General features: G+C 39.5%; 1 protein-coding gene across 2 annotated transcripts; it reads left to right on the plus strand.

Moving 5' to 3' along the window:
• The first annotated feature begins 723 nt into the window (after positions 1-723).
• tprg1 (tumor protein p63 regulated 1) lies at positions 724-23940 on the plus strand. Of its 2 annotated transcripts, XM_028587500.1 has the most exons (7): positions 724-869; positions 1158-1339; positions 1436-1552; positions 3234-3325; positions 8704-8880; positions 21176-21329; positions 23311-23940. In XM_028587500.1, exons 2-7 carry the CDS (start codon positions 1178-1180, stop codon positions 23503-23505), a joined length of 897 nt encoding a protein of 298 aa, XP_028443301.1. In that variant the 5' UTR covers positions 724-869; positions 1158-1177; the 3' UTR covers positions 23506-23940. The 2 variants fall into 2 exon arrangements, with proteins under 2 accessions (XP_028443301.1, XP_028443300.1); XM_028587499.1 differs by having other exon boundaries at positions 1158-1552.
• Positions 23941-25375: the final 1435 nt, after the last annotated feature.

Here is a 25375-nt window from a genome sequence, read left to right on the forward strand (position 1 = left end):
GCCGAAATATCTTATGTGTGTAGTTCTGCTAGAGATGATAACAATAACCAGTTTGCCCTGATCGTCCACATTTCCCTGAGCCAGTTTGGTGATAAGTGGTCTGACACGACACACCCCAGAGAGAGCCTATCAAAATGACAGTATATGGACTCTTTCCAACGTCATTTAGTGCTGACTAATAGAAGAAATTAAGACCATCAACATGAAACACTTTTGCTGTTACTTCAGAATCAGAATCAGAAAAGATTTATTGCCAGGTAAGTAGCACTTACTAGGAATTTGCTTTGGTTTGGTGTATACATATAAACATTTTTAAACATTAATATGAAATAAACAAACAATAAATACAGAAATAAATAACACATACATATAACTAAATAACATTAAGAAAGAATGTCCTAGAGGAGTTGTTCTCCTAAGTGGGGCCTTCAGTGTGGCTTTTTATCTAATTGCTTCAAACAGATTAACACACAAAAACATACACAAAGCACATAGAAACTTGGCCAGTGGCATAACAGGTAAATCTGGTCATGCACCTTGGAGATAGTGGCGTCATTAAAAGACATACAGTAAAGTTAAAGCCCACCCAGTCTCATAACATTCATACATAAAAACTAAGAAGATATTAATCCAGTAAAGTATAAAACATGTCAAAAAACCAGCAAGGCACCTATTTATAGATTAGAATACAGGTGCAGTAAAGCAGTGTTTAAGGTTTGTCCCATTGTAAATCAGACCAGAGTAAGCTTCTCTGAGATGCACGCCCATTAAACAAACTCAACTCGGAACAAGGAAGTGATGCACCTGTTGCTACTGCCTCTTTAATCTACTCTACATCTGACCACCTTCTGTAACATCGATAATTAGTGGTAAGCAAATCCTCTTTTTCTTTATAGTAGCCTACTATCGCTTTGAAATGTTGACTCAAATCAAAAGATTTAGGGAGTAAATATGTTCGAAGCGACTTAAGTTTCGATACTAGAGAAGTTATGTAACGTTAATTTACCTGCAACTAGAAGTTATGTTGTCAATTCATAAAAACCTCCCTTTAGTTGAGTCAAAATATATACTACTGACTAAAGAAGCTGTCTTAAGTTGCCCGTCTTTCACTTGATAAAGAGCTACACATAGGCTAAGTGTTGTTTATCTTTTTAAAGAGGTATTGTGAAGCCCCATTATGATGGTCGAAGCTGAGGAGGAAGGTGCGCCGAGTAAGGAGCAGCAGCAGCAGCATCAGCTCAGCTCTTCTCCCGGCGGCCAGGAGCACACTCAGCCTGCTGCCCCCGCAGAGGGCACGGAGAAGCGGGCAGAGCACACTCAGCCTGCTGCCCCCGCGGAGGGCACGGAGAAGCGGGCAGAGCACACTCAGCCTGCTGCCCCCGCGGAGGGCACGGAAAAGCGGGCAGAGCACACTCAGCCTGCTGCCCCCGCGGAGGGCACGGAGAAGCGGGCAGCAGAAGGGGTGATCGGAGAGGCCCGCCTCCAGCATAGTGACTACTCTGTGGAGTCACCTCTGGTCCAGTTTAAGATCAGGAGGTTCTTTGTGTTGAGGGTAAGGACTTCTACATTTCCCCTTGACAACAGTTTTTGAAATTTCACATCACGTTGCAACTTCTAGTTTAATTGAAATTCATGAAAATTGATCAAGTGTTAGGCTAACGTTAACGTTACTTAATCTAGGTACAATTTTGCGTTACCTGTTTTTTTAAGTTAACTTCAATACTGTTTTGTTGCTTTACACTAGCTACGCTTTGGACTACAACTTTTCTGTCGTTTAGTTGACAGCTGTAACGTTGGTTACCACTATTCTGTTATGTATTTCATCTGTAGAGACATGTAGGCTACAACAGTAAACATAAATGCTAGCTTATTATTGTACCAGTGGTAGCTTAATGCAAATTTTCAACTGCTGTCCCTCGGAAGGTTGCAACGAAAACACACACACACACACACACACACACACACACACACACACACACACACACACACACACACACACACACACATTGCTTGGATGATATTTTAATATAGACTTATACCAGTCAACAAGATTACCCTGTTAAAGGTCTGTGCTGCAGATTATTTGTTTTTAGTTTTAAAACTTAAAATATATTTTGCTGGTCATACATCTGCACTCACTTCAGTAAAATTATAAATTCATGCATTTTACTTGTAACTGAATATTTCGACATTGTGGTAGGCTATTGCAACATTTGCGAAGGATCTAAGTACTTCTTCCACCACTGTGTAAAATACTGAGTCATGTTTACAATCAATACATATTTTTTGGGGACTATAATGTAAAAGAAGGCTGATGCACAGAGGTGTTGTTGAGGAAACTGGATATATATATATATATATATATATATATATATATATATATATATATATATATATATGAATGAATGAATGAATGAATGAATAAAGAAATTAAATTAATATTTATTTCAGACATATCAAAAATAAACCAAACAAAACATCAAAGAAATGTACAAATAAGTTAAATAAGCAAAATATTAAATAAATAATAAGAAACATTAACCAACATAGACATGTCTGAAAATAAGTAGGAAGAAGTATACACTTATTTAATCCTACCTCTTTTCCATAGCTCAGTAATTCATTTTTATTACATATATACATGTATGTTATCTATATAAACACCAGGCAATTAATAAAAGAACACCACAAATCCTCAAATATCCATAGCGAGTAGTGTTTATTGCAGGCCCATGTTGCCAGGCCGGCTCAGCACCAGGCTCATATTAGAGTTAAACTGTCAGGAGCCCTCTGTATGAACTCCTTATCTTTTTAACTTGCCATTGAAATAATAAAATATACAAGGATAGAATAGCAATAGCATGTTGTGAAAACTACAGTTTGAGTGTGGATTGCATTGGAAAACAGAAATGCTCGTATCTGACAATTTGGATGTGGATTGTATTATGTACTGAAGCTTTCTCTTGTGTCTTTAAATAACCTACCTGAGTTACTCAGATTTATACACAGAAGTTGCACGCTCAGCTTTCTTCATTTGCAGTCATTTTCATATGTCGAGGCTTCATGTTTTTGTTTATTGTCATTTTGTTTGACGCACTGGCATTTTATTGGAGTACCAGTCCCAGCTGTGCATCTGCCTCGAAGATTCCCCCTTAAGCTTTGTGTGCACACATTGTGATTGTCACAATGAAAAAAAACTAGAAAGTGACACCCGTGCATTTCTGTCTCCGCAGCCTGGCACTCTGAATCAGGCCATCAAAGACGTTGAAGCTCTGGTGGATCAAGAAGTAGATGGCAGCGTTCATAGCCATTGGCTGATGGCAGAGTGAGTTTTTGGCATTTTTGTTTAAAAAAAATTCTTACACAATTACTTGATTATCAAATTTACAGGCAATTTCATTCCAATCAACTAATCGTTTCAGCTCTAGTTTAAACCTTTATGTAAGGGATAATGTAGAGCGAGCCGGTCATTATTGCAAATATTCCCCAACAGGGTGATGCATGACTTGATTCAGCCTGAATGGGTTCTAAGTAAGGGATAATGTAGAGCGAGGCGGTCACAAAATATCGATTTATAAACGATAGTATTGCTTTCACTAAAGAAAATAGTCTGTTTTGTCTCTACGGTTGGAATCCTGCGTCCACAGCAATGTAAACTTTGTATCTGTTTAATGCAACCCTCCATCTGTCACTCAACACCACAGTATCTCCTCCTCCTTGCTGGGCATCAGACTTGTGTGTGTGTGTGTGTGTGTGCGTGTGTGTGTGCGTGTGCGTGTGCGTGTGCGTGTGCGTGTGCGTGTGCGCGTGTGCGTGTGTGCCAACCTTGTTCCAGCAACGAGCTACCCGACCCAACTGTTTGCAGCAAATACATTTCTGGCAAAAGCCACGGTCTGGCACGCATTTTATCCCCTCTTACAAGATGTGGTAGTAGCCATTTATTTTATGAGTCGGGCTGTGAAGGGGTGCTGCCCTGCTATTGCTAGCTATAGGTGGACAAATTCATTCACCCAGCTGCTGTTTAAATCACTGTGGGTTGACACAACATTAGCTGAGGCGTTGTTAAGTGAGCTAGCGGGTTATCCAGGCTGCTCACGTGGTCGTTATAATTCACATTAAACTGAACATTTCTGTTGATGGTGAAGTGAGACAAGGTAAATGGAATATTTATGTTGACGTTTCTGTCCTCATTCATCTCGTTTCCTCCTCTCACAGCTGCTGCAGTTGACACACCTATAAACACAATGTTGCAATGTGACGTTAACTAATTAGCGTTGTTGTCCCTACGGTTGAAGTTACTGCGTAGCGATCATAGACTGTACAGTATATAAAGCTGTAGCAGGCGCTCACCAGGGGCCTCATTTATAAAACTGTGCGGTGAATTTGCGTCAGAAGTGGCGTACGGACAAAACATAGGATGTGAGTACGCACAGAAATATTCAGATTTATAAAACCGTGCGCATGGCTTCATGTCATGCCCATAATTGCCCTTAAATAGTCAGTGAAATGCCTCAAATTAATATTCTTCCACAGCACAGGATTTTCACTCAATGTGAAGTTATAGTTCTTGTTAGAGAGGTGGAAAAGAAGAAAATATGTTTGGAGGGCACAGTGTGGGCATTACTGACACCAACAAAAAGCTGTACGTAGAGTGACAACATGTTGCAGACGCGGTTAATGCCACAGTCTCAGAGGTCGGACCGTAGCCCAAATTAAAAAGAAATGGTCCGATATTAAAGTAGATGCAATAAAAGATGTCTGCACGACACCGGCACGGCGTGGTTTCTCTGAGTGCTCCTCTGTAATGCTGGGCCCCAAACAGCACAGCTCGAGGCAGTCGGAACCGGCTCTCGTTGTGGTACCCCAATTCTGCATGATATACTACCTGTACAGGCCCATATTGCCTCAGCATGATTAGATAGAAAAGTCCTCATTAATTACGTGAGCGTAATATCAATGTTCTTATCAAACCCAACTCCAAGAATAAGTCAATGCAGAGGTAGTGAGCTAACTGCCTGGAACACAGAGACTACCAGACATTCACCAAGTCCACTTGCAGTTGTCAGGTTGTATCACTCCTGCACAAGCTTTCAGGAAACATTTAAAAGGCTGGCCATGTGAGAATGAATAATACATCCCATTTATGCAGCGCTGTCCAACACACGTTAAAGTTTGTCCTACATTGTGCCTGCTGTTACCATCGCTACAGAAGCAGGATAAAGAAACACAGAGAGTGCATTATATGGTAAATTCTGTGACATTGCTGCTGAATTTCCCCGAGGGAGGCCGGTGGGGACTAATGTCAGAAAAGCATGAGAAATTCCTCAAATCTTGCTCTGCTCACTCGCTTTATAAAAGGCAAGATGATCTCAGTTCATCTACTTTTACGCATTTGACTGTTCCTCTTTTATTTTTATTATTTGTTCTTGATTTGATTATTTATTTCCCATTTGCTAATGTATTGTCTGAGATTGTGTTAATCATAAAAGATTTACAGATAGAGTATAGTAGGTGGTTTTATTTATGCACAAAGGCTAAAATAGGGTTTCTTCCAATTAGTGTCAAAGTGTGAAAATAATTTTCAGTAACAGTTGATTATTAAAAGAGAAGATAAAAGGTAACTGAAGATACTGGAAGATGATCTAGTTTAGGGATGTTATGATTAACTGTTTAACTGACAATACACATTTTTGACCAATTAATACCATCAGTTAAAGAGTAATAACAATGCTATCAAAACAAAAATAAAAAACTTTTTTGCATGATAAAACAAAAATAGGCTATACAGTCTATTTCTTAACTGCTAGTGCTAACTTTGCACTAGCAAGTTGCGATTTAAGATGCTTTTTTTCTGCTTGTGGCTCGTTGACCTGCAGGTTTAAATCTACCCTCCTACACACACAGTATGCCAAGCAGACACACAGCTGACAACCTCGCAGGTGGATGCGATGAAGAAGGGCTCAGACGTACACGCCGCAGTGTGTGTCGTGTCGCTCGCGCATGCTGTTCCAGGAAAGTGGCTGCAGGGGTCCACGACAATAGAGAGGCGAATGCCCTCCCCTTCCGTTGGACCCCATGGGACCTTATTTTTGTTTACGGTAGTGAAGGGGAGAGACAAATAATTTTGTGATCCAGTTTGAATTGATCCATGAATTACACATATGGTGTAATGCCTCACTCTCCGTATCATTTACCAAACACACCCCCTCAATTTGGCGGTCTATTTAAGCTGCCCAATTTCCCCATCACCGCCTTGCCAATGCTGCTGCTGCCCTGCACCTGTATCGCTGCCTGCTTTCAGCCCCAGCATCCACTTGCAGGCTCCGGCCAGAGGGAAGCTACTTTATCATCACTCCACAATATCTCATGTAAACCCAACCTGCGGGGAGTGATGAGGTCGGAGTCTGGCTGCCAAACCCAATGTTCTGCTGTTATAATAAACATTTCAAATGTGAGTTGTCTGACTGAAATGATGTTCGTCAATTTAAAAGATAATTTTGTAAGTCAAGAAAGTCACAGTGTTTTGTAGGTTTGTTGTAGTTAGGGCTGGGTATTGTTCAAAAGTCTTCGATACCAATACCGTGACTTAAATACAGGTTCTAGATTCTTTTTTCAATACCAATTTTATAAAACAAAAAGAAATGACAACATCATACATTACACAAATCTTTTTATTTATTTTCAGCTCCGACTACGTGAGCCCCGTCTCTGTGTAACATAGAGTCTTTACCGCGTGTCTTTAAGGCGTGTAACGCTAGACAGCCAATCACAGACATGATTAGATCTTGGTAAAAGTATGCTGCGTGCTGATTGGCTCACTGACGATATTTACTCCTTAAGTATTGAAATTGGATATTGAATGATGAGGCATTTTTCGATACTTAAGAGGCAATTCAGTCGTTGCCTAAAAAGTAATGATTTTGGTACCAGCCCTAGTCGAAATACTCCTTAGTTTTGTGTGAAACTGCATAGGGAACTACATATCTTGTCTCCACAATGTACGTCACCTTGCTTGATGCTCGGCTTGCTTGCTAGCTAGCTAGCTTAGCTATGTTCCACAACACATGTAACGTTATCTTACCTAATGTGTTTTATCCTGTGATATCCTTTTATCAGCCAAGAAGCAAAAGAACGAGCTAGAGCCGTTGATCGTGTGAGTAACGTTACATATTGGTACGAAACGCACAGACACCGTAGCTTCAGTGAGATGTGATCCACGCGACTTTAAAGTGAGTAGTCTTTCCAATTACGTATTGTCACATTGTCTTATACTTCAACAGTTTTACGACAAAGTGAGATTTTTCATGACTTGGAAAATTGTCTTTTAAATTGATCAAATATGTAATTCGTAGCTCAATTTAAACAGGATCAAAAAATACTTTGTCTTTCCCCAATCACTATCATTCATATTTTTTCCGAAATAAGGTCCCATGGTGGTCCACCGGAAGGGGAGGGGCTCTGCCTCTCTATGCATGGCACTTTGTGGCTGTCTGCCCGGTACCAGTCCGCAGCTGTCCACGGAACGCAGAGCCTTCCAGACTATGGCTTTGACTCCGAACTTTGTTATTCGAATATAATTCGAATATTAAAAAAAATAATGGTATTCGAACGAATATTGGGCATCCCTTAATATTCGAACCTGTTATGGGCATTATTTTTGTCTATGTGTTTGCTTGTAAACGTTTTCAGTTCAGATTCTGTGCTTTTCCACTCCTTTCAAAATGTAACTACACGTCACGGCGACGCACATCGCTCGGCCGTGGCTTGGTAGCGTTGCCTTTCCCCCCCGACTCATTTCCTGGTTCTCCTTCTCCATCAACAACATGAGATTAAGGAGAGGGTTCACTTCTCCTGCTCCAGATCTCTCACCGTGGTCAGAAAGAACAGGGGAGACTCTTTGTTTCTCTCACTAGGACTCGAGTCACTACTCACTCTGAAGATAATCACCTTACTCTCACTCTACACACACACGCCGGCTCGACGCACACACCAGCGCACAAGTATAAACATCAGACCACTTACGTAGGCTACGGTGAAAGCTCCGAACTTCCTGTCGAAAGCATACTGTTTGTGTTTAGTCCAGGGTCTGACTTTAAATAATATTAACAATTTTAATAATTGTGTTTTTCTTTGGAAAACATCATTACCTTTCTATTGAAATTAACTGATACACTGCCCTCTGGTGGACAGAACATATACAACTTAAGTTTGATAAAAGGCATTAAATGGTCAAAATATTATTAATAAATATTTGAATATATTCGAATATTAATAAAGAAACAAACTTTGAATATGATTTTTGGGCAAAAGTCAAACCCCTATTCCAGACGAGTGAACTAGGCGTTGCCTGCTTGTCGGTTAACCGCTAATGATTGGTCAGACCTACAGTAATAAATCTAGTTCATTGAAAGGAATACTTCAATTTTAGGGAAAACGCTAAAATCACTTTCTTGCTGTGAGTCAGATGAGAAGATTGACAGCATATCTGTATGCTAAATATGAAGCTACAGTCAAGCTAGTCTACAGTATATCCATGACGTTCCACTTCGGAATTGCTCCGTTGCCGCCGTCTTGAATTTTCACATTGCTAAGGATAAAGTTTGGTTAACATTTCAGTGAGCCAAAAACTTAAACTACAGATAGAAACAGAGAAAGGACTTTTCATCGTGGGTCTAACATACTCCCTCTCTCTGGTTGTTTCAGGGTGGATCACTGGAACAATGAAAAAGAGCGTCTTGTTCTCATCACAGACAACTCGCTCCTTGTCTTCAAGTACGACTTCATCATGTTCAACTGTGAGGAAATCAAGAGGATCCCACTGAACCTTGTGGACCGCATCTCCTGTGGCAAATTCAGCTTCCCAAAGCGCGCTCTCATTGAGTAAGTCCGTCCATTAACCCTTGAGTACTCTCACATTGCCGAGCCTGTCTCCACAGCGGTGCGGAGTAAGGTCTGGCTACACCACACCTACTTTAGGGGATAGGAGGAAAAAATCGCTCTGGGTTGTTTGCATTTCTTTAAACCATTCACAATCCTCTTGGGTTCGCGCTACGCTCCGGACACAGCGACGGTGGCTCTGTAAAATAGTCTCAGGAAGGAACTTGTTTTGGTGGAACATTTGCACCCTGCAAAAGAAAAATCCACATACAATATTAAATGAAGTTAACTGTTGACACAATACAGTAAGGTGAGCTATTTAAATGAGCTGATACATGGTTAAACATCAATAGCTCTTAGCATTGTCTCACCTTCTGGGTACACGGTCACGCAAGGCTTCATGTATCATGTGGACACGCCGACGTTGTTGTCATTACTTAGAATTCCTCATGGTGGAGACAGAAACTACCCACTATAGCTTTAAACCGCTTTGAATAGTAGTTAAGACTAGAAAAGCTCTATACAAATAAATACAGTCCATTTACATTTACACAGCAGTACAGAGTAAATGCCGTGAACATATTCTTTGTAAATCTTTACAATCATTCCCTTAAAGAACCAAGCAGGAGTTTGAGAACGGCAACACACAGAGAGCGGTGAGGGTGAGGGACAACACACGCAGGATGTCAGGCAATTATCCTGGAAATGTACTTTGGTTGATCCATACTGGCCCTTGTTTAATCCTTCAACAGTAAACATATACCTTTTATCCCAAAAACCTGCAGCTCTAACCTCAGAGGGTTATTAATGTCGTGTAATTTGTGGTGTGATAAACAGGAAACTTCTGACACTTACCAGAGATATATTCATTGACGTATTAACAGTGTGCAAAACAGCATTGTGCTAGACAGTAAGACTTGGATCTCTGGTGTCCTGTCTCATTTTTAGTCATTTTCAGTGAGTCTACTTAACAATGTGTCTTTGGAGTGTTTTGTCGCTAATGAAAAAATAAAAACCCTACTTGGAGAATTACAAATATTAGCCCTAATTATCTGCACTGTGCTCTAATTTGTTTTACAAAAGTCAAATTCCCTGTGAGAAAAAGAATCCCTTTTAGGACACGATTAACCATTAAGCTCAAACACAAAAACATGCCTAGTCTTTTTTTTTTTTTTTGCTAGTATGTAATAGTTTCATAATTTATCCTACAATTGTGTATCAAACAACACATTCTCAAGTTTTGTCAACATTTAGAAGATTTAATGAAAAATGCAGCACGCAGCCTTTTTAATAAATTTCAAAGGTTGAAATGATGCATGATTTACTATTGACAGGGATTGGAGTTTTCAGTGAAAACAGTGAGCCAATGCAGCAATTTAAGGCAGCGTTATGAAGGGGATGCATGCAGAGGATCGGAGCAGGGGACAACTGGGGACACGTGGAGCAGCCGGAGAACAGGCATGGCAGCGAGACAAGTGTGCAGAGAGTTTTTTGGGGGGTTAAGGAGTGCATAGCTGTCACTTGGAGCTGTCGCTTAACTGATTAGTGGCAAAATGAATGTAGTCCTTTCATCCAAACCTTTTAAAGTCGGCTCAGGGGATACCAAACCAACTAAAACTAATTTGATGAATAAAACGTAACGCGCTGTGAAGAGCTTAGAGAGTGCGGCCTTTATTGGAGGCTTTATCTCCGCACATTACGTTAAATTATACATAAAGCGCTCGTGAAAGCCACCCGGGAGTCCAAACAGTAAAAAGACTCGAATCTCAAACATTTCCTCTTTCAGTCTTCATCTTCAACGCTTCCTCTCTCTTTTTCTCCCTGTCTTCCTCTCTGTCTCTTCTTTTGTTCGTCTAGTTCATCCTGCATCGTCTGCTTTTTGGCAGAAATTGAACTACATTAAAGTTCATGTATATATGAAAATGAATCCTCCCTACTGCTGTAACTGTACAGGGAACTTTGTTTCCTCACAATCAATGAGAGAGAAAAGTAGGAAAAGTCTGGCTGTGAATATTATTCAGCTGTTATTAGGATTGGGCATCGAGAACCGGTTCCAACTTGGAATCCTTTCAAAAAATATGATTCCAATGGAATCGTTTCTTATTGGAATCGTTTGGAAAATTCAGTTTTGAATCTGATCATCGGTTCCAAATTTAACATGCGCAAGTTTTGGTTTCTGTAAACGAATCACAATCGTCATGGGCGGTGCTAAGCCCCGGACGGAGACACGGCACTTCTACTAAATAGAACTTGTTTTGGTGGAACGTGTGTACGTTCAAAAGTAGTTTTAGTCGTGCAACAGAAAACTCCGATTGGACAGATAGTCTAGCTAGCTGTCTGGATTTACCCTGCAGAGATCTGAGGAGCAGTTAACCATAGTCCTCACAAATCCACCAGAGGTTAGAACGCCAACACAGAGACAGAGGAAGGGGACGGACATCCGGACAAAAAGAGGGACATCCGGCAGAATTTCCGGCGGCACCGGAGCAATCCCGGAAGTGGAACGTCGTGGATATAGACTACGTAAACTGTAAATATTGTAAATATTCCTTCCAAGTTCTTTTTTAAATCAATCAATTATATAAATTACTGTAGTTTCACTATATTGAACTTAAGTTCCAACCAACCAATTGGCAAACATGAATTACTGCATTTAGGCTCCTACAGATTGCACTTCACTTTAAGTCCCCCTATTTAGTCTTCATTTCTCCATTTCTCCACATCAGTATACCAGTATATGATCCAGCTACTTATTCAGCTGTCATGGTAATGCCACTTGGCTGTTACTCTTGAGGTATTACTGTTCCCATCTGCAGCCTGATTTGCCAGCTGACAGTTGTCATCTGACCACTTGATGTCAGTGTGCACCCTCGGTAGAGACGGCTGAAGGCAGCAGCACGCCACATCACATTCCTTCATCTGTTTGATGTCGTCATGCATGATTCTGCAACTGCTAGTGGGAATAGTGTTGCTAGAAAGACCACATACAGTACGGGCTGCCTTTGCAGTGTCGTCAGAAAAGTCAAGCCTTTTTCTGGCCACATTGAGCATTTTCATTCTGTTCTGCATTCTGTTTGGCTATAGCAACTCTGACTCCAAACAACTGTTGAACAACAGAACAAACCTTGATTACGAGTGCTAATCTCAGTTTTATCATCCAGAGTCAGGCTGTACCGGACTCTCTCGGTGATTTTAGCGGTAGTATTTAAATATTAATGTCATTTATTAACCAGCTTTGTTAATTGGGGTTTCATTTGTTAACGCATGATTAACATTTTGTTTATCAAATTGTCAGAAATAACCGGAAAATGCTTAGATTTCTGTTAAATAAGGTAACCATTGCTTCTAGATCTTTTTTGATATCTGTTTGTTTTCTATTTCTTACATTTGATTGTAAAATGCCATAAAATCAAAGTTTAGACATAACAGGCCACCACGATCATTTGTTTGTACTTTTTAGTACTTTAAGAAATTTATAATTTATAATAGCATGAAGGGCTGCAACTAACAATTATTTTCATTGTTGATTCATTTCTCGATTAATGGATTAGTTGTTTGGTCTATAAAATGGTGAAAATGTAGATCAGTGTTTCCCAAAGTCCAAGATGACTCAAATGTCTTTTTGTTTTGTCCCCAAGTCAAAGATATTCAGTTTACTGTCACAGAGGAGAGAAGAAACTAGAACATATTCACATTTAAGAAGCTGGAATCAGAGAATTTTAACTTTTCTTTCTTAAAAAATTACTCAACCGATTAATCGATGATCAAAATAGCTGGCGATCAATTAAAAAGTAGACAACAAATGGATTAATCGTTGCAGCTCTAATAGAATGAATAGAGTTCAACTTGAACTGAATTGGGACTGAAAGCACTTTCATGAACATTTGACCCCGGTGTTCCTAGACCATCAGCTTCAGAATAGAGAATATCAAAGTCCCTCTACGGAGCTTGTTATTTTGGCGTCAGTAACCCCCTTGATGATGCCAACAGAAAGTGTTAAGAGAGTGTCTGTATTTTTATTCCAGGTGATTTTGTTTTCATCCCACATTTCTCCAGGTCCATCCATGATGTAAAAAGCATAGTATATTCTGCATCGGTGGGGAAAGATGTGCTCTAAGTGCCTTCTTTCCAAACTGTCTAGACAAACTAATTACCCAGCACATCATGCATTTTTTTATTCATGTCTGAAAAAGTTGGGTGTGGAGGTTTTAAAGAAGCCCCACTAGAGTTTGCTTTAGTAACTGTTGTAGGAAAAAATATATATACATATATTTATGAAGTTTAGAAATAATCCCAGCACTGCACTCCTCTGTTTCTCATTTGATCAGGTGTAGTTTTTTTCCTCTGAATAAGGCCCCCCATCTTCAACTACTTACAACACTTTTATGATTTCATTTCATTTCTTCCTCACTTTGTCAATTGTTATGCTGACACAAGTGGTCTCGTTATGATTTATATACAGATCAATAAGGTTTAAAAACTGTAGTTTGGGTCAGTCTTTGCATGGTTTCTTTTAGATCAGGTCTACAAACGATCCTCCTCATCTCATTCTGCAGTCTTTTTGACCACACCCATACAAACCAAAGCAGCTTACACATCCAGACAGCAGAGGGAAGTCAGTACATAGTAGCTAGTTAAGATTTCATCGGCGTAATGTAATTTAACCACAGCCACGACCGTTGTGATGTGACGCAGGAGAGTTAAATGCTGAAATCTGAAGCAAGGAAGAGGGATGTGTGAACACACACACACACACACACACACACACACACACACACACACACACACACCACCAATTCTCTTTAAATGAGCACTGACACTCCTGCTTTCACTCCTTAACCAAATCAAATGCAAACAGTATTTAAGTGAGGAGTCAGTGGGGCGAACATTGCAAAAAGGACGTCTTACTCCAAGTTTCACTTTACAGGTTATACAAACCCTGGCTACTGTCTCATCTCAAATACTGCTCAGTAATCTGCTGCAAAAAAGGGTTAAATAAGCTTCTGTTGCAGAGTAGCAGTACAGAATAAAGCAGCGTAACTCACACATTTTCAAAGATCAAGAATGTACTCTAAGCTTGCAGGCAGTAATGGAATATAACTAAGTACATGTAAGTTCAAATTTTGAGGTACTTTACTTGAGTCTTTTCTTTTCATGCCATTTTCTACTTCTACTTCTAGAGAAATATTGGACTTTGTACTCCACTACATTCATGTGACAGCTTTAGTTACTAGTTACTTTACACATTAAGATCTTTGCACACAAAACACATGTAGTTTATAAAATACAATGTTTTATTATAAACTAAACTACCCAACAATATAACGACCTACAAGTCCAGCTGAAATGATTAGACCATTAATCATTTAGTTGATTGACAGATCTGTTTGGATCGTTTCCAGTTTCTAAAATGTGAGGATCTTTCTGCGTTGAGTACTTTTACTTTTAATACTTTAATTACATTTTCCTGATGATACTTACTACTTTTACATAAGTAACATTTCCAATGCAGGAGTTTTACTTGTAAGAGAGTATTTTTTACAGTGTGGTAATAGTACTTTTACTTAAGTAAAGGATCTGAATACTTCTTCCACCACTCTTGCAGGGCTGGAAGTCCAAGAGAGAGACTGTGGTTTAGTGATAAATCATTAGTGATTCAGTATTACACTTCCCTAAAGGTGAGGGACTAACAAAAACAGATTTAAAAAAAATACAAATAAAAACTTTGCCTGGCAGAGGCTGAGATATCCTGACTTTTTTTATGGATTAAACTCAAAAACACTGGATTCTACATTTCCCATAATGCAATTAAATTATGTCTCTCAGAAGACATTACACATCTGTTTTCACAGGCTGAGTAGTTCTGCTCGTGATAGGGAAATGGAACAACTAAAGTAGTTATTTTTGAGGCGACTTTCTTCACTGTGTGGATGTGCAGAGGAATTGAGATTTATTATTATTGCTAGGTTTCACTTTCAATTTGCTCTATTTGTTTGTATGTGTTGGGTTGTGTGTTTAGTGATATTGTAACTGATATATTTATTATGTAGTGTGAACATTGATTGTACTGAATTTTACTGTGCACCTCTGGACAAGTAGGCTAGTTGTTGTCATGATGACTAGGGGTGTGAATCTTCACTGGTTTCATGATTCAATTCAATTAAGATGATCCTGTCAGCGGTTCGATCCAATTCGATATATCCTCCTTACTATTATTATTTATTGCTACACATGGTTTTTATCAACAAATTCAAGATATACTGTATATGAACTCCCCTTTTTATTGTATCTGCTCTTAAAAAAGCCCGTTCCTGGATGTAGCGAAGTCTGAACACAACAGACAGAAGACAAAAGGCTAGAACAAAAGAAAGCAGTTACCGGAAAATCAACAAGTAACATCAGCAGGCAATAATCGATTATGGTCTGTCACTGCATCGATGCAGAATCGTCTAGGTCCGCATCGCAATGATTCATTTCAACACCCCTAATGATAACTACCAATGGGGATCCATTATAAACAATAAACCCTCAAATACTGAGTATTGGGACATAAGGTTAAGGCATTGTGACATTGCACAATATATGCTAATAGATGAGGAAAACATGTTTCCTTAATAGCTACAAATAAAGTTGCAACACTTTTTTGACGCTAATGTTACCTGTTCACAACCCCTGAAGATTACATTTCTCACTTGCTGCTTCCTTCAATGACTCCCAGTTATTCTGACCTCAGCTGCACTTTCATTAACAGGACGTCCACTGCATACAGAAACAAATGTAATACACACTTGAATTTGCACCAATATGTGTATAATGTTTTGTGCATGGTGCTCTAAATTCATGGTCCTTAGGAGCAGTTTTCAGCTTGTGGACTTGCTTTTTCAAGCTGGAAATGTCTTTGCCAACAGCCTGCAGCTATTATATCACAGCTTTTGCATCATGACATCCACAGTTTCCACACATGGCTGTATGTTTTAGGCTTCGGAGGTTGCATGAGCAGCTTTTATCATGAATAATGTAAATGTCTTTTCAAGGCTTGATCATTCTATGGAAATTGTGTATAACACGTAAGCTCAATTCTTTGTGTTTTCCTTGTTTTTTTTGTACTCATCACTCCACCCTTTTTTCTCTCTTTGTAGTCCTTTCCCATGTTGGATGGATACATGTATGGATGGCTGACAAACCTGCAGGCTCTATTGAGCAATCGGACCAGATTTGTTTGTTTGCTGGGAGACAATGTGGGACACTTGCCATGACAACTGGAGCTGGGCTTGATATTTATCTTGTGTGTTGACTTATGAGTCCCAAGCGCTTGAAAGCCCAGGGAGGAATTTTTTCGGCACTTGCCCTTAAGCTCAGAATACAGTGTTTCTCTTATGCATGTGTGCGTTTTGTATAAACACTGTGGATTAAGTGCAACTCAACTGGGTAGGTCAGTAGAGGGTGGTTTTTTTTTTTTTGTTTGGCCTCAATCTTGAGGTGTTCACTTGTCAGTTTTTGGAAAATTTCTTTTGGCACAAACCGTGTCTCCTTGGTAACTTATGACTGACATAACGAAGGTGTAGCCTGCTTTAACCTTTTATGTATTTCCGTGACTGTATCTAAGTGAGGCGCAGTGAAAGTCCAAACCCCAGCTCTGCCACATAAACACAGTGAAGACTTCCAAGGCCTCTGGCTGGAAAGCCCAGCCCTGCGCTGCCTGTTTGGGCTGGTCCCTCTCCCAGTGATAGCTTACCTGTGGAATTTGCCAAAGCTTTTTTATATCCCCATTTATACTAGAGCAATAGCTGTGTGCTCTTACAAAGGGCAATGTGTACAAACGTAACCTTCACCATCCTCATTCACTTTTTGCTGAAATATAATCGGTCTTTTTAGCCCCCACCCCCCACACACACACCTCTTTTCTCCCTGCACAGCATTTGCTGCGGAGGAAGCACAAAATGTTCAGCAGCAGCATTGTCATCTGGAAAGTACTCGTGTAAAACAGGGTTGGTGATTACATTGTGATGCAGGCCCATCCCTGCGACCGTGACATAGGAACAGCTAAGGTGCTATTGTTTAGCCTCAGGTGTTTAATTCTGTTTGGCAGGAAGTGCTCTTGTACAAAGTATGTGGTAAAATGTGCACATCAGTGTGACAGGTTGTTAAAGGAATCAGAACAGTGTTGGGAAATCGCCTGCATGCTGATTTATTTATCTTCTTTCTTACTTTTTTGTGCAAAGCGGCGGGTACAATATTAATAAGACTTTGCACAATTACATTTCTTTATTCCACAAACTGTTCCAGCTCCTGACAGAATCACCAAAACACCAAAACTGTTTGATTTGCATAACAAGCCACACTTTATGTGTTGCAAGTACATCCACACATGAAGTACAGAGGTTGCAAAGGCAGATTTGTGGGTTTAGTGTCAGACCTTAAAAAATATTACATTCTCCGTGTTAAAAAGTACGCAGCAGGCAAATGACTCGCATAACATACGGCACAAATGTTTCAACAATGCACAGTGCCTAAGGAAATGTTGAAATCTTGATAGGCATCACTGATATTGAATCAGTGTTGGTATGAGGGGGGTGTGTGGGCAGAAAACATCATGTTGTCAAAGAAAGTTGAATTAAAAAAATTAAAAACCACATCAAATTTGGGGTATGATCCCTCCATGTAGAAGTGTGATGAAAAGTCAGAGTTGCTTTTGTTCCGACAAGCTTTCGTGTTGCCAGCATGTTTAAATTGAACCACTGACTGTGTGTCTTTTGTAGGATTATTAATCTACTGTAAAGTGTTCTTTGTGTCGATGTACTCTGAGTGTAATACGTTGGACTGAGGAGTCAAACCTGTCACTGCAGGTTTTTTCTTGCTACTGTTTTGAATCAATCAGAGACTTGTTTACCCGATCTTGAATTCACAAAGACCTGTTAGGCCAGAGATTTTAATTATATGCAATCTAAATATAGATTTGAGTCTAATAGAAAACATCTTTGTGTAGCAATAGTGCAAAGACTTCTAAGGATACTTGAAGAAGTGTTCTTCAGTAAATGGAAAAAAAAAAACTATTCCCAATAGACACAACATAGTACAATGTAGTGACATTTCTTTCTGCATTTTTAACCCATCCCAGTATTAGGAGCACTGGACAGCTCTTTACCCGGAGAGCAACTTGGGGTTCAATGTCTTGCTCAGGGACACTTTGACATGTTGAACCGCCAACCACTCTGCCTCCGAGCCACAAGCCACCCCTGAATATTGCCCATACAATATCTCCAGTACACCTAACAAGCTTTTAAATCCTTGTTTTGCATGTACAGTACAGGCCAAAAGTTTGGACACACCTTCTCATTCAATGCGTTTCCTTTTTATTTTCATGACTATTTACATTGTAGATTCTCACTGAAGGCATCAAAACTATGAATGAACACATATGGAATTATGTACTTAACAAAAAAGTGTGAAATAACTAAAAACATGTCTTATATTTTAGATTCTTCAAAGTAGCCACCCTTTGCTTTTTTATTAATAAGGGAAGAAATTCCACTAATTAACCCTGACAAGACACACCTGTGAAGGTAAAACCATTTCAGGTGACTACCTCATGAAGCTCATTGAGAGAACACCAAGGGTTTGCAGAGTTATCAAAAAAAGCAAAGGGTGGCTTCTTTGAAGAATCTAAAATATAAGACATGTTTTCAGTTATTTCACACTTTTTTGTTAAGTACATAATTCCATATGTGTTCATTCATAGTTTTGATGCCTTCAGTGAGAATCTACAATGTAAATAGTCATGAAAATAAAAAGGAAACACATTGAATGAGAAGGTGTGTCCAAACTTTTGGCCTGTACTGTACATATACAATATTTACATATGTAGTGCTGCAACTATTATTTTTAATAAATTATCAATAAATCTATCTATTATTTTCTTAATCAATTATTTTGGTCTATATAATATCAAATGAAAGTCAGACGTTTACAGGTGTTGTGGAAAAAGTGTTGTGGAAAAAGCCCCCCTCCCCCTTAAAAAAAGGAAGTTGTATAAAGCCTTTTGGGCATCCAGAGGAGCTGTGTTTAAAGTCTGACTCAGTCAGCGTTGGTTGGGCCTGAAGACACAATCTTGAGGTGTGGATTTAGAAAACTTGAGCTAACCAGACATCTGTAACTCGCCCCTCACCTCTGCTGACTCATGATTAAGCCAATCAATGAACTCACTTTGAGCTGGGCAATATGGGAAAAATCTATCATCACAATACTTTTGACCAAATATAATGATGGCGATATTGTGGCGATATTTTAGGGTTGACAGTTGGTGCTTTCATAAACCTGAACCTACATGAACCTCGGGCATGTTAGAAACATGACTGGAGTTGCTGAGAATCTGTGTAGGAACAGAAAACATTTCAGCATGAAATGGAGGTTATGCAAGGCTCCTATTAGATGATTTTATTTGGTTTTATTTGGATAGATCCAGTGCATCACAATGGCAGAAGAGCCGTTGAAGAAAAGGCATTTCCATGTCCAGTCAGGTGTGATAATTGGAGGACACTGCTCCTGGAAACTGGTGTATACAAAACACCAAGGTTTGGCATGGTTCAAATTATCATTATTTCTCATACTTACAGATGTATTTTCTGTGCTGCTTTTTAGTTCAGCTTTATTTGAATATTCTGCAGGAAGGTAACACTTGCCTAAAACAAGAAGGAGAGGAGATTGTTTTAAAACTCTTTGTGACCTTGTACCTTTTGAACAGACTCTGTAATCCCCACAGATACAGTATGAGAGCCCTAGATCACATTTGATGGACAAACAGTAAATAGAGAATTGTAAGGACCTTTAGTGTTTCCTTTTAGGATTTTTTTTTAGCAGTGGGGGCAGGTCTGAACCCCCCCCTCCCTCCCCCCCAACTTTCATCTTGACATATAGGCTAAGCATTCTGTAGCAAATAACAATAAACCCACTATTAATTTACTTAATGCGCTTAATGCAGTGTAACTACTTCAGAATGTAAATAATGCACATAAAATTACAAACGTGAGCGAGGGCGTTGAGCAATCGCTATTATATGGAATCAACAGCCACGTGCAATTTAGCTCGAAGGTGAAGAATACAAACAACGAAAATCACCAGCTAACTTAATTTAAATTTGCAAGACCAGGCTTAAATGGACTGACAACATAAGTTATATGAAGCACAGTTCTCAAGGACGCACACACTCCATCTCAACTGGCTTATCATCCGGACAGCGTCTCTTTTTCCTTTCTCCCTTTTTCTGCCGAGTAACCGCGCTATTCTCCGACATGCACTCTAACAATGCAGCCCACAGTCAAATCAGCATAGAGGAAACACTGTAATGTAGATACCAACATCATTTCAAAGATGGGATGTGTGAGTGTTCAGAGGTCTGTTTGCTCTCAGTCTTCTGAGGTTTCATTAGGCCGAGGAAAGATGTGACCCCAGGGCATTTTCATTTAAACCCACGGTATTTACTTTACTATGATGAACACACTGTAGATTACCTCTAAGACTGGTAAACATGAGGTTGTCCTTATACTACTACTTTGCCCTGAGGACAGATTAGTGCCATTTTTAAAAATATTATTCTTATATTTTTACCATGCAACTAACAGGTCTGGTAGTCCCCCTTTTGAAATGAAGTTAACGCAAAAAGAACGTGTGGCCATTTCACATCAGGAGGTAGCTACATTCTTAGTTGTTGACCCAATTACTTTAACCTTTAGATACTTAAAGGCAGAGAGCAGCAAGAAACAGTCACAAAAATTAGCGCCCAAAAGTCATTGACATAGACCTTTTGTATTTATGGCAATTCTCAAAGTACTGTATTGCGATTCAGTAGTATTGAGTATTGCAATTTTCTTTTCCTTCTTTAACAAAAACTAAAGTTGTTCTAAAACTATTTGTTTTCTAAGAAGAATGCACATCACATGTTCACATTTATTTCATTTGTAAAGAAGAACATAACATGGATTTTCTGCTTTCTCTCTGTTTTGCTGGACACGGATATGATGTAGTCGCCGTCAACAGAACATATTTAGGTGAATCATTGGTAAAAATCAAATATGAAATGTAATGTGATTAATTTAAATAATTTTTAAATTACGATACATATATGAATCAATGTGTGTGTATGTATGTATGTATGTATGTATATATATATATATATGTGTAAAACAAAACAAGAAGGTGTCTGTAGAAAGCAGTTAGTGGTGTTATCGATCGGAGTCAAATGTGTCCCTGACAGAGAGAAACACTTAATCATTTGTGTTCCTCCGTGTCTTTCTATGTTCAGGAGAGAGGGGGAGGGGGTGAGAGTCTTCTGGGACCGGCTAAGAGAGCCCTCCTTTACCTCCAGGTGGAACCCCTTCGCCACAGACTTCCCCTTCATCACCTTCACCCACCACCCTGTGAGGAACGTCAGTGACGCATTCGCTGCTCTCTGCGACGTAAGTGGATCAATCCGTGATTACTGTGTGGCGTTGTTTGAAGGCTCCGTTCGCCAAAAGCACACAAACATCACACTTTCTCACTTCAAAGTAGGGCTGCACAATGTGAGGAAAATATGCGTTAACATTGTTGAATATCGTGATAACGATATTACTTGCGATAAATAAACCGATATCAAAGTGTTCTCAGCTCTGTATTTCTGCTGCTGTCAGTATTCTGCTAACATACAACAAATTGGTTGTTGAATTTAAAACAAATGAAAGGAAAACACTTCCAACTTTCTTTTATTGAACAAATTAAACATTGGATTGAATATAAAGGGCACCACTAAAAACAGAATAAAAAGTCTTTTGCGATATGTCGCGGCCTTTTGCGATGTGTTTATTGCGCCAGTTGATATTGCGATGACGATAAAAAAATTATATAGTGCAGCCCTGCTTCAAACTAGTGGTGTCGAGCCATGCAACTAGTTGTGGCTTTATTTTCAGAATAATCCTTATAATACTTCACTGTCAGCAGCTTTCATTGGGACTATTTCCAGTGAAAGTTGGCACAAGTTAGAGAGTCATATCTCTAAACACATCTCAGCATATACAACTGAAAGTTTGGAACAGCTGCAGGACTATGTGGAAGTTTGTGACTGGGGTGAACTGTTGAAATTTCTCAGAATGTATCTGTTGAAATATTTTGATATTAGGTTTTATGACTAATCCAAGTGGAGGTGTGTACTCTGAGAGTCATTGAGAGACTTAACTATTATATCGTTAAAACAACAACAGTGTGGTGACATTCATCATGTGGTTAAATGAGTCATCACACAGAAATGACTTGCTGGAATTAGGCATCAGATACCATTCATGTGTAATCTGTCAATCTGTTTCACACCCAGTAAAATCCTCTGACACACACACATGTGGATCCTAAGACTGCCCAGTTATTAGGTATAATGTACACCTATAGAAAACCAGCACTCAAACTTTCAAAAAAGTTTCAGGTGTGGACTACTTAACGTGCCAAATTACGATTTGTGTTTTTTGTAACCAAAACACAAAAGTATGATGTGTTTGCAAAACCTATCCAGGGGATTTCAACATGGATGTTTATTAGCAATTACAGCAGGTGACTCAACATGAGGAAGAGAAAAGAATGGAGCAATCATCTACTATGTAGTGAAATTTCAACAGTGTTTCAAACACGTCATACATGCTGCTTCTGCTGTCATGCCGAGTAAGAGAGGAGGGGAATTACACATTTCAGTGACTTCAGACAGATGGTAACTGGCACCTGAGCCTCACAGACTCAAATAGCTCAGGGCTCGACAGTAACGGTTGCCTTTGGCAATTGGCAACCGTTTCGTGGCCTCTGGTTGCCCCCTTTCGCAACCACCTGTTCAATATTTGTGTTTTTTTTTATATATATAAAAACTAACCAAAACTTACAAAACTGGAAAATCTTATTTCAAAAGAAGTCCTTAGTATCGAGTATCGAAAAATGACTCCTCTTTCAATACCCAATTTCAGTCCCTTAGGAGTAAATCTCATCAGCTTCAGTGTGCCAATTTGTTTTTTTGGGATTTTCTCACTCAAAGACCACAACGTGTGATGTTGGGCAACCAGACATCTTCAACCATCATTATGAACACAGGAGTGTAAACATTGGTACTTTAAATAATGCAGCAGGTGAGAGGGAACCTTGTACAATTGTAGAATCGCTTTCATATCAAAACTGAATTGGTTTGGCACCTTAGCTAATGTTAGCAACAAAGAAACCATGATTACATAAAAGAAATTGACAATTATTTAATAATTGTTACAAGCCTAATGGTTCCTTATCTTGTACAGCATGACAGAAAAGATTGAATTCCTCTGAAATAAGATAATGGGACCACATGTTTGCCACACCCTGGCCAAGGCGTGAAGTCAAAGATGTGCAAACAGCAAATAAATGTGATTGCTGATCCTTCCTCCCTCTTGTCCACAGATCCAGAAGTTCCGCGAGCAGCTCAAGGATGCAGCGCAGAAAGTCCACGCCATGAGGCCGGTTCCTGGGAAGGCCAACGGCGTCCTGGTCCTGAATCAGCCCATCCACATCGAGGCGTTCGTGGGCCTCATGTCTTTCCTCGGGAACCAGAACAAACTGGGATACTGCGTGGCTCGAGGAAATATCGGCTTCTAACGTTTCTGCATTTATGCACTGTAGTAGTTTTATTTTCGTTCAAATTGATTGCTAAGATTTGTAAATCTTGATTTCATGTTGATACGTTTGTTTACATTCAAGTTTTACAAGGATCACCAAAAAGTAGGGCGGGGTATTAAAAAATAGATTTTCCGATTTAAATTGATTATCATTTGAATGATCCAGTATCGATTCATAAAATCCAGAATTGATCTCTGTCTGTATCATATGAAACGGGAAGGGGGTTAAAAAACGCTCCAAAGATAGGCTACATTTTGGCGAGGGTAAAACTAACACGGCCATTTTAAAAAGGATTCCTTGACCTCTCAACTCAAGATATCTGAATGAAATGTCACTCAACCCTCACTGACTGTAGAGTCTGTAGAGCTGCACGTTATTGTGTGTTCATGTTACATAAAAATGACTTTAATGTAACTGCCTTGGGGTCCATTCTTATTGTAAACATTGGTACTTTAAATAATGCAGCAGGTGAGAGGGAACTTTGTACAATTGTAGAACCTCTTTCATATCAAAACTGAATTGGTTTGGCAACTGAAACATCCCAAATCGACATTGTTAATCGAATCGGGGCCTTGTGCATCAGAATCGAATTGATTCAGGAAGTCGGCGATACCCAGCCCTCCCAAAGAGTCTTCCATATTCAGGTTTGCTTTAGTGTGCTGTTGAAGCCTTGATTCTCTGGATGTTCTGTATAAGGTTGTGACAACTGTGATCTCCCCCCACTGTTTATTACCAGTGTGTGGTGTCTGAGTGCTCAGAAATATCCGCATTTCAACACCGCTCTTCACTGGATGACTGATCCCCCGCTGCTCTCAAGGAGCTTTGTATTTGCTCCTCAGTGATATGGTAATTCAACTCTTTCGCAATGGGACTCCTTTCTTCCTCCCCCCGGTGTCTCTTTTAAAAGCTCATTCCCATGCCTTTCTGCCCCTCAGAGATTCACTGGAGCATGGGGAGCACATTTGTCAGTTTAGTTTTATGATTTGTAGTGTATTTTTACAGTGCATGCAGTTTTGGAATCTCCCCTTGATTTGTGTGTTTACTGTGTGTGTCGCTCTTCCTCGTTTGGTATCACCTGTTTGTCTTGGAGCGTGTCACAGACAAGAAAATATAAGCGTCCAATTTTTGTTCTCTATTCCTTTTGTGGCGGTATAAAATTTTTGTTGAAAGATAAACTAGTGGCCATGAGACTTCAGCAATGCCACAACTTGAGATGTCCTAATGTTGCTGCAGTCCTTGAGTAATATTTTACCCTGTTATTTAACTTAAAAATAGTAACCTTTTTGCCCGTTTTTAGTTGGCAGTGGTGAAAATAAGTCTGGTTTCAGAATGATGGAGACAGTTGGAGAACACTTACATACAAAATAGGATGTAGGCTCTAAAGAATGATTATTTCCTTGGCAACTATTATGTTTTTCCCGAATAATTTACCAGATTTTAGGCATTCTATTATCAAATGGCTTGAAAGAGTGAATAGCTGCTGTAAATGGGGGGAAAGAAATCTCCCCGGGTGAGCATGCCCCTGGAGCCCGCTAGGTTAGGGTTAGGATGTTTACAACTTCTGGCTCCGCCCCTAGTAACAGCAAGTTCAGTTTACTACAGGAAACACTTGTTGAGCCGCTACTTTGTCAGAATTACAACAGACAAGCAATTGGTATATCTGTTTACAGAGCAGCCAAACAGATTTGTGTTGCTTTAATAAGCAGTTGTTTGGTAATAATAGAAACCACAATCTGACGTTACAGTACACAGTGAAGTTGGTTACCTTGCTGAAGAGTTGGAGGTGTGCAGCCTGCAGCTCTTCATCTAACAGCTCACTGTAGCTGTTCCTTCCTGTTCTGTTCCTCCC

Source organism: Perca flavescens, chromosome 9 (genome assembly GCF_004354835.1).
Source record: "Perca flavescens isolate YP-PL-M2 chromosome 9, PFLA_1.0, whole genome shotgun sequence".
Taxonomy (NCBI): Eukaryota; Metazoa; Chordata; class Actinopteri; order Perciformes; family Percidae; genus Perca; species Perca flavescens.

What these genes read in the sequence shown, in the direction of transcription:
- tprg1 (XM_028587499.1), top strand. Translation starts at nt 1,178, where the DNA reads ATGATGGTCGAAGCTGAGGAGGAAGGTGCGCCGAGTAAGGAGCAGCAG. An exon ending in GGAGGTTCTTTGTGTTGAGG is followed by an intron (nt 1,553 to 3,233) that starts GTAAGGACTTCT and finishes CTGTCTCCGCAG; the next exon opens with CCTGGCACTCTGAATCAGGC. An exon ending in AGCCATTGGCTGATGGCAGA is followed by an intron (nt 3,326 to 8,703) that starts GTGAGTTTTTGG and finishes TGGTTGTTTCAG; the next exon opens with GGTGGATCACTGGAACAATG.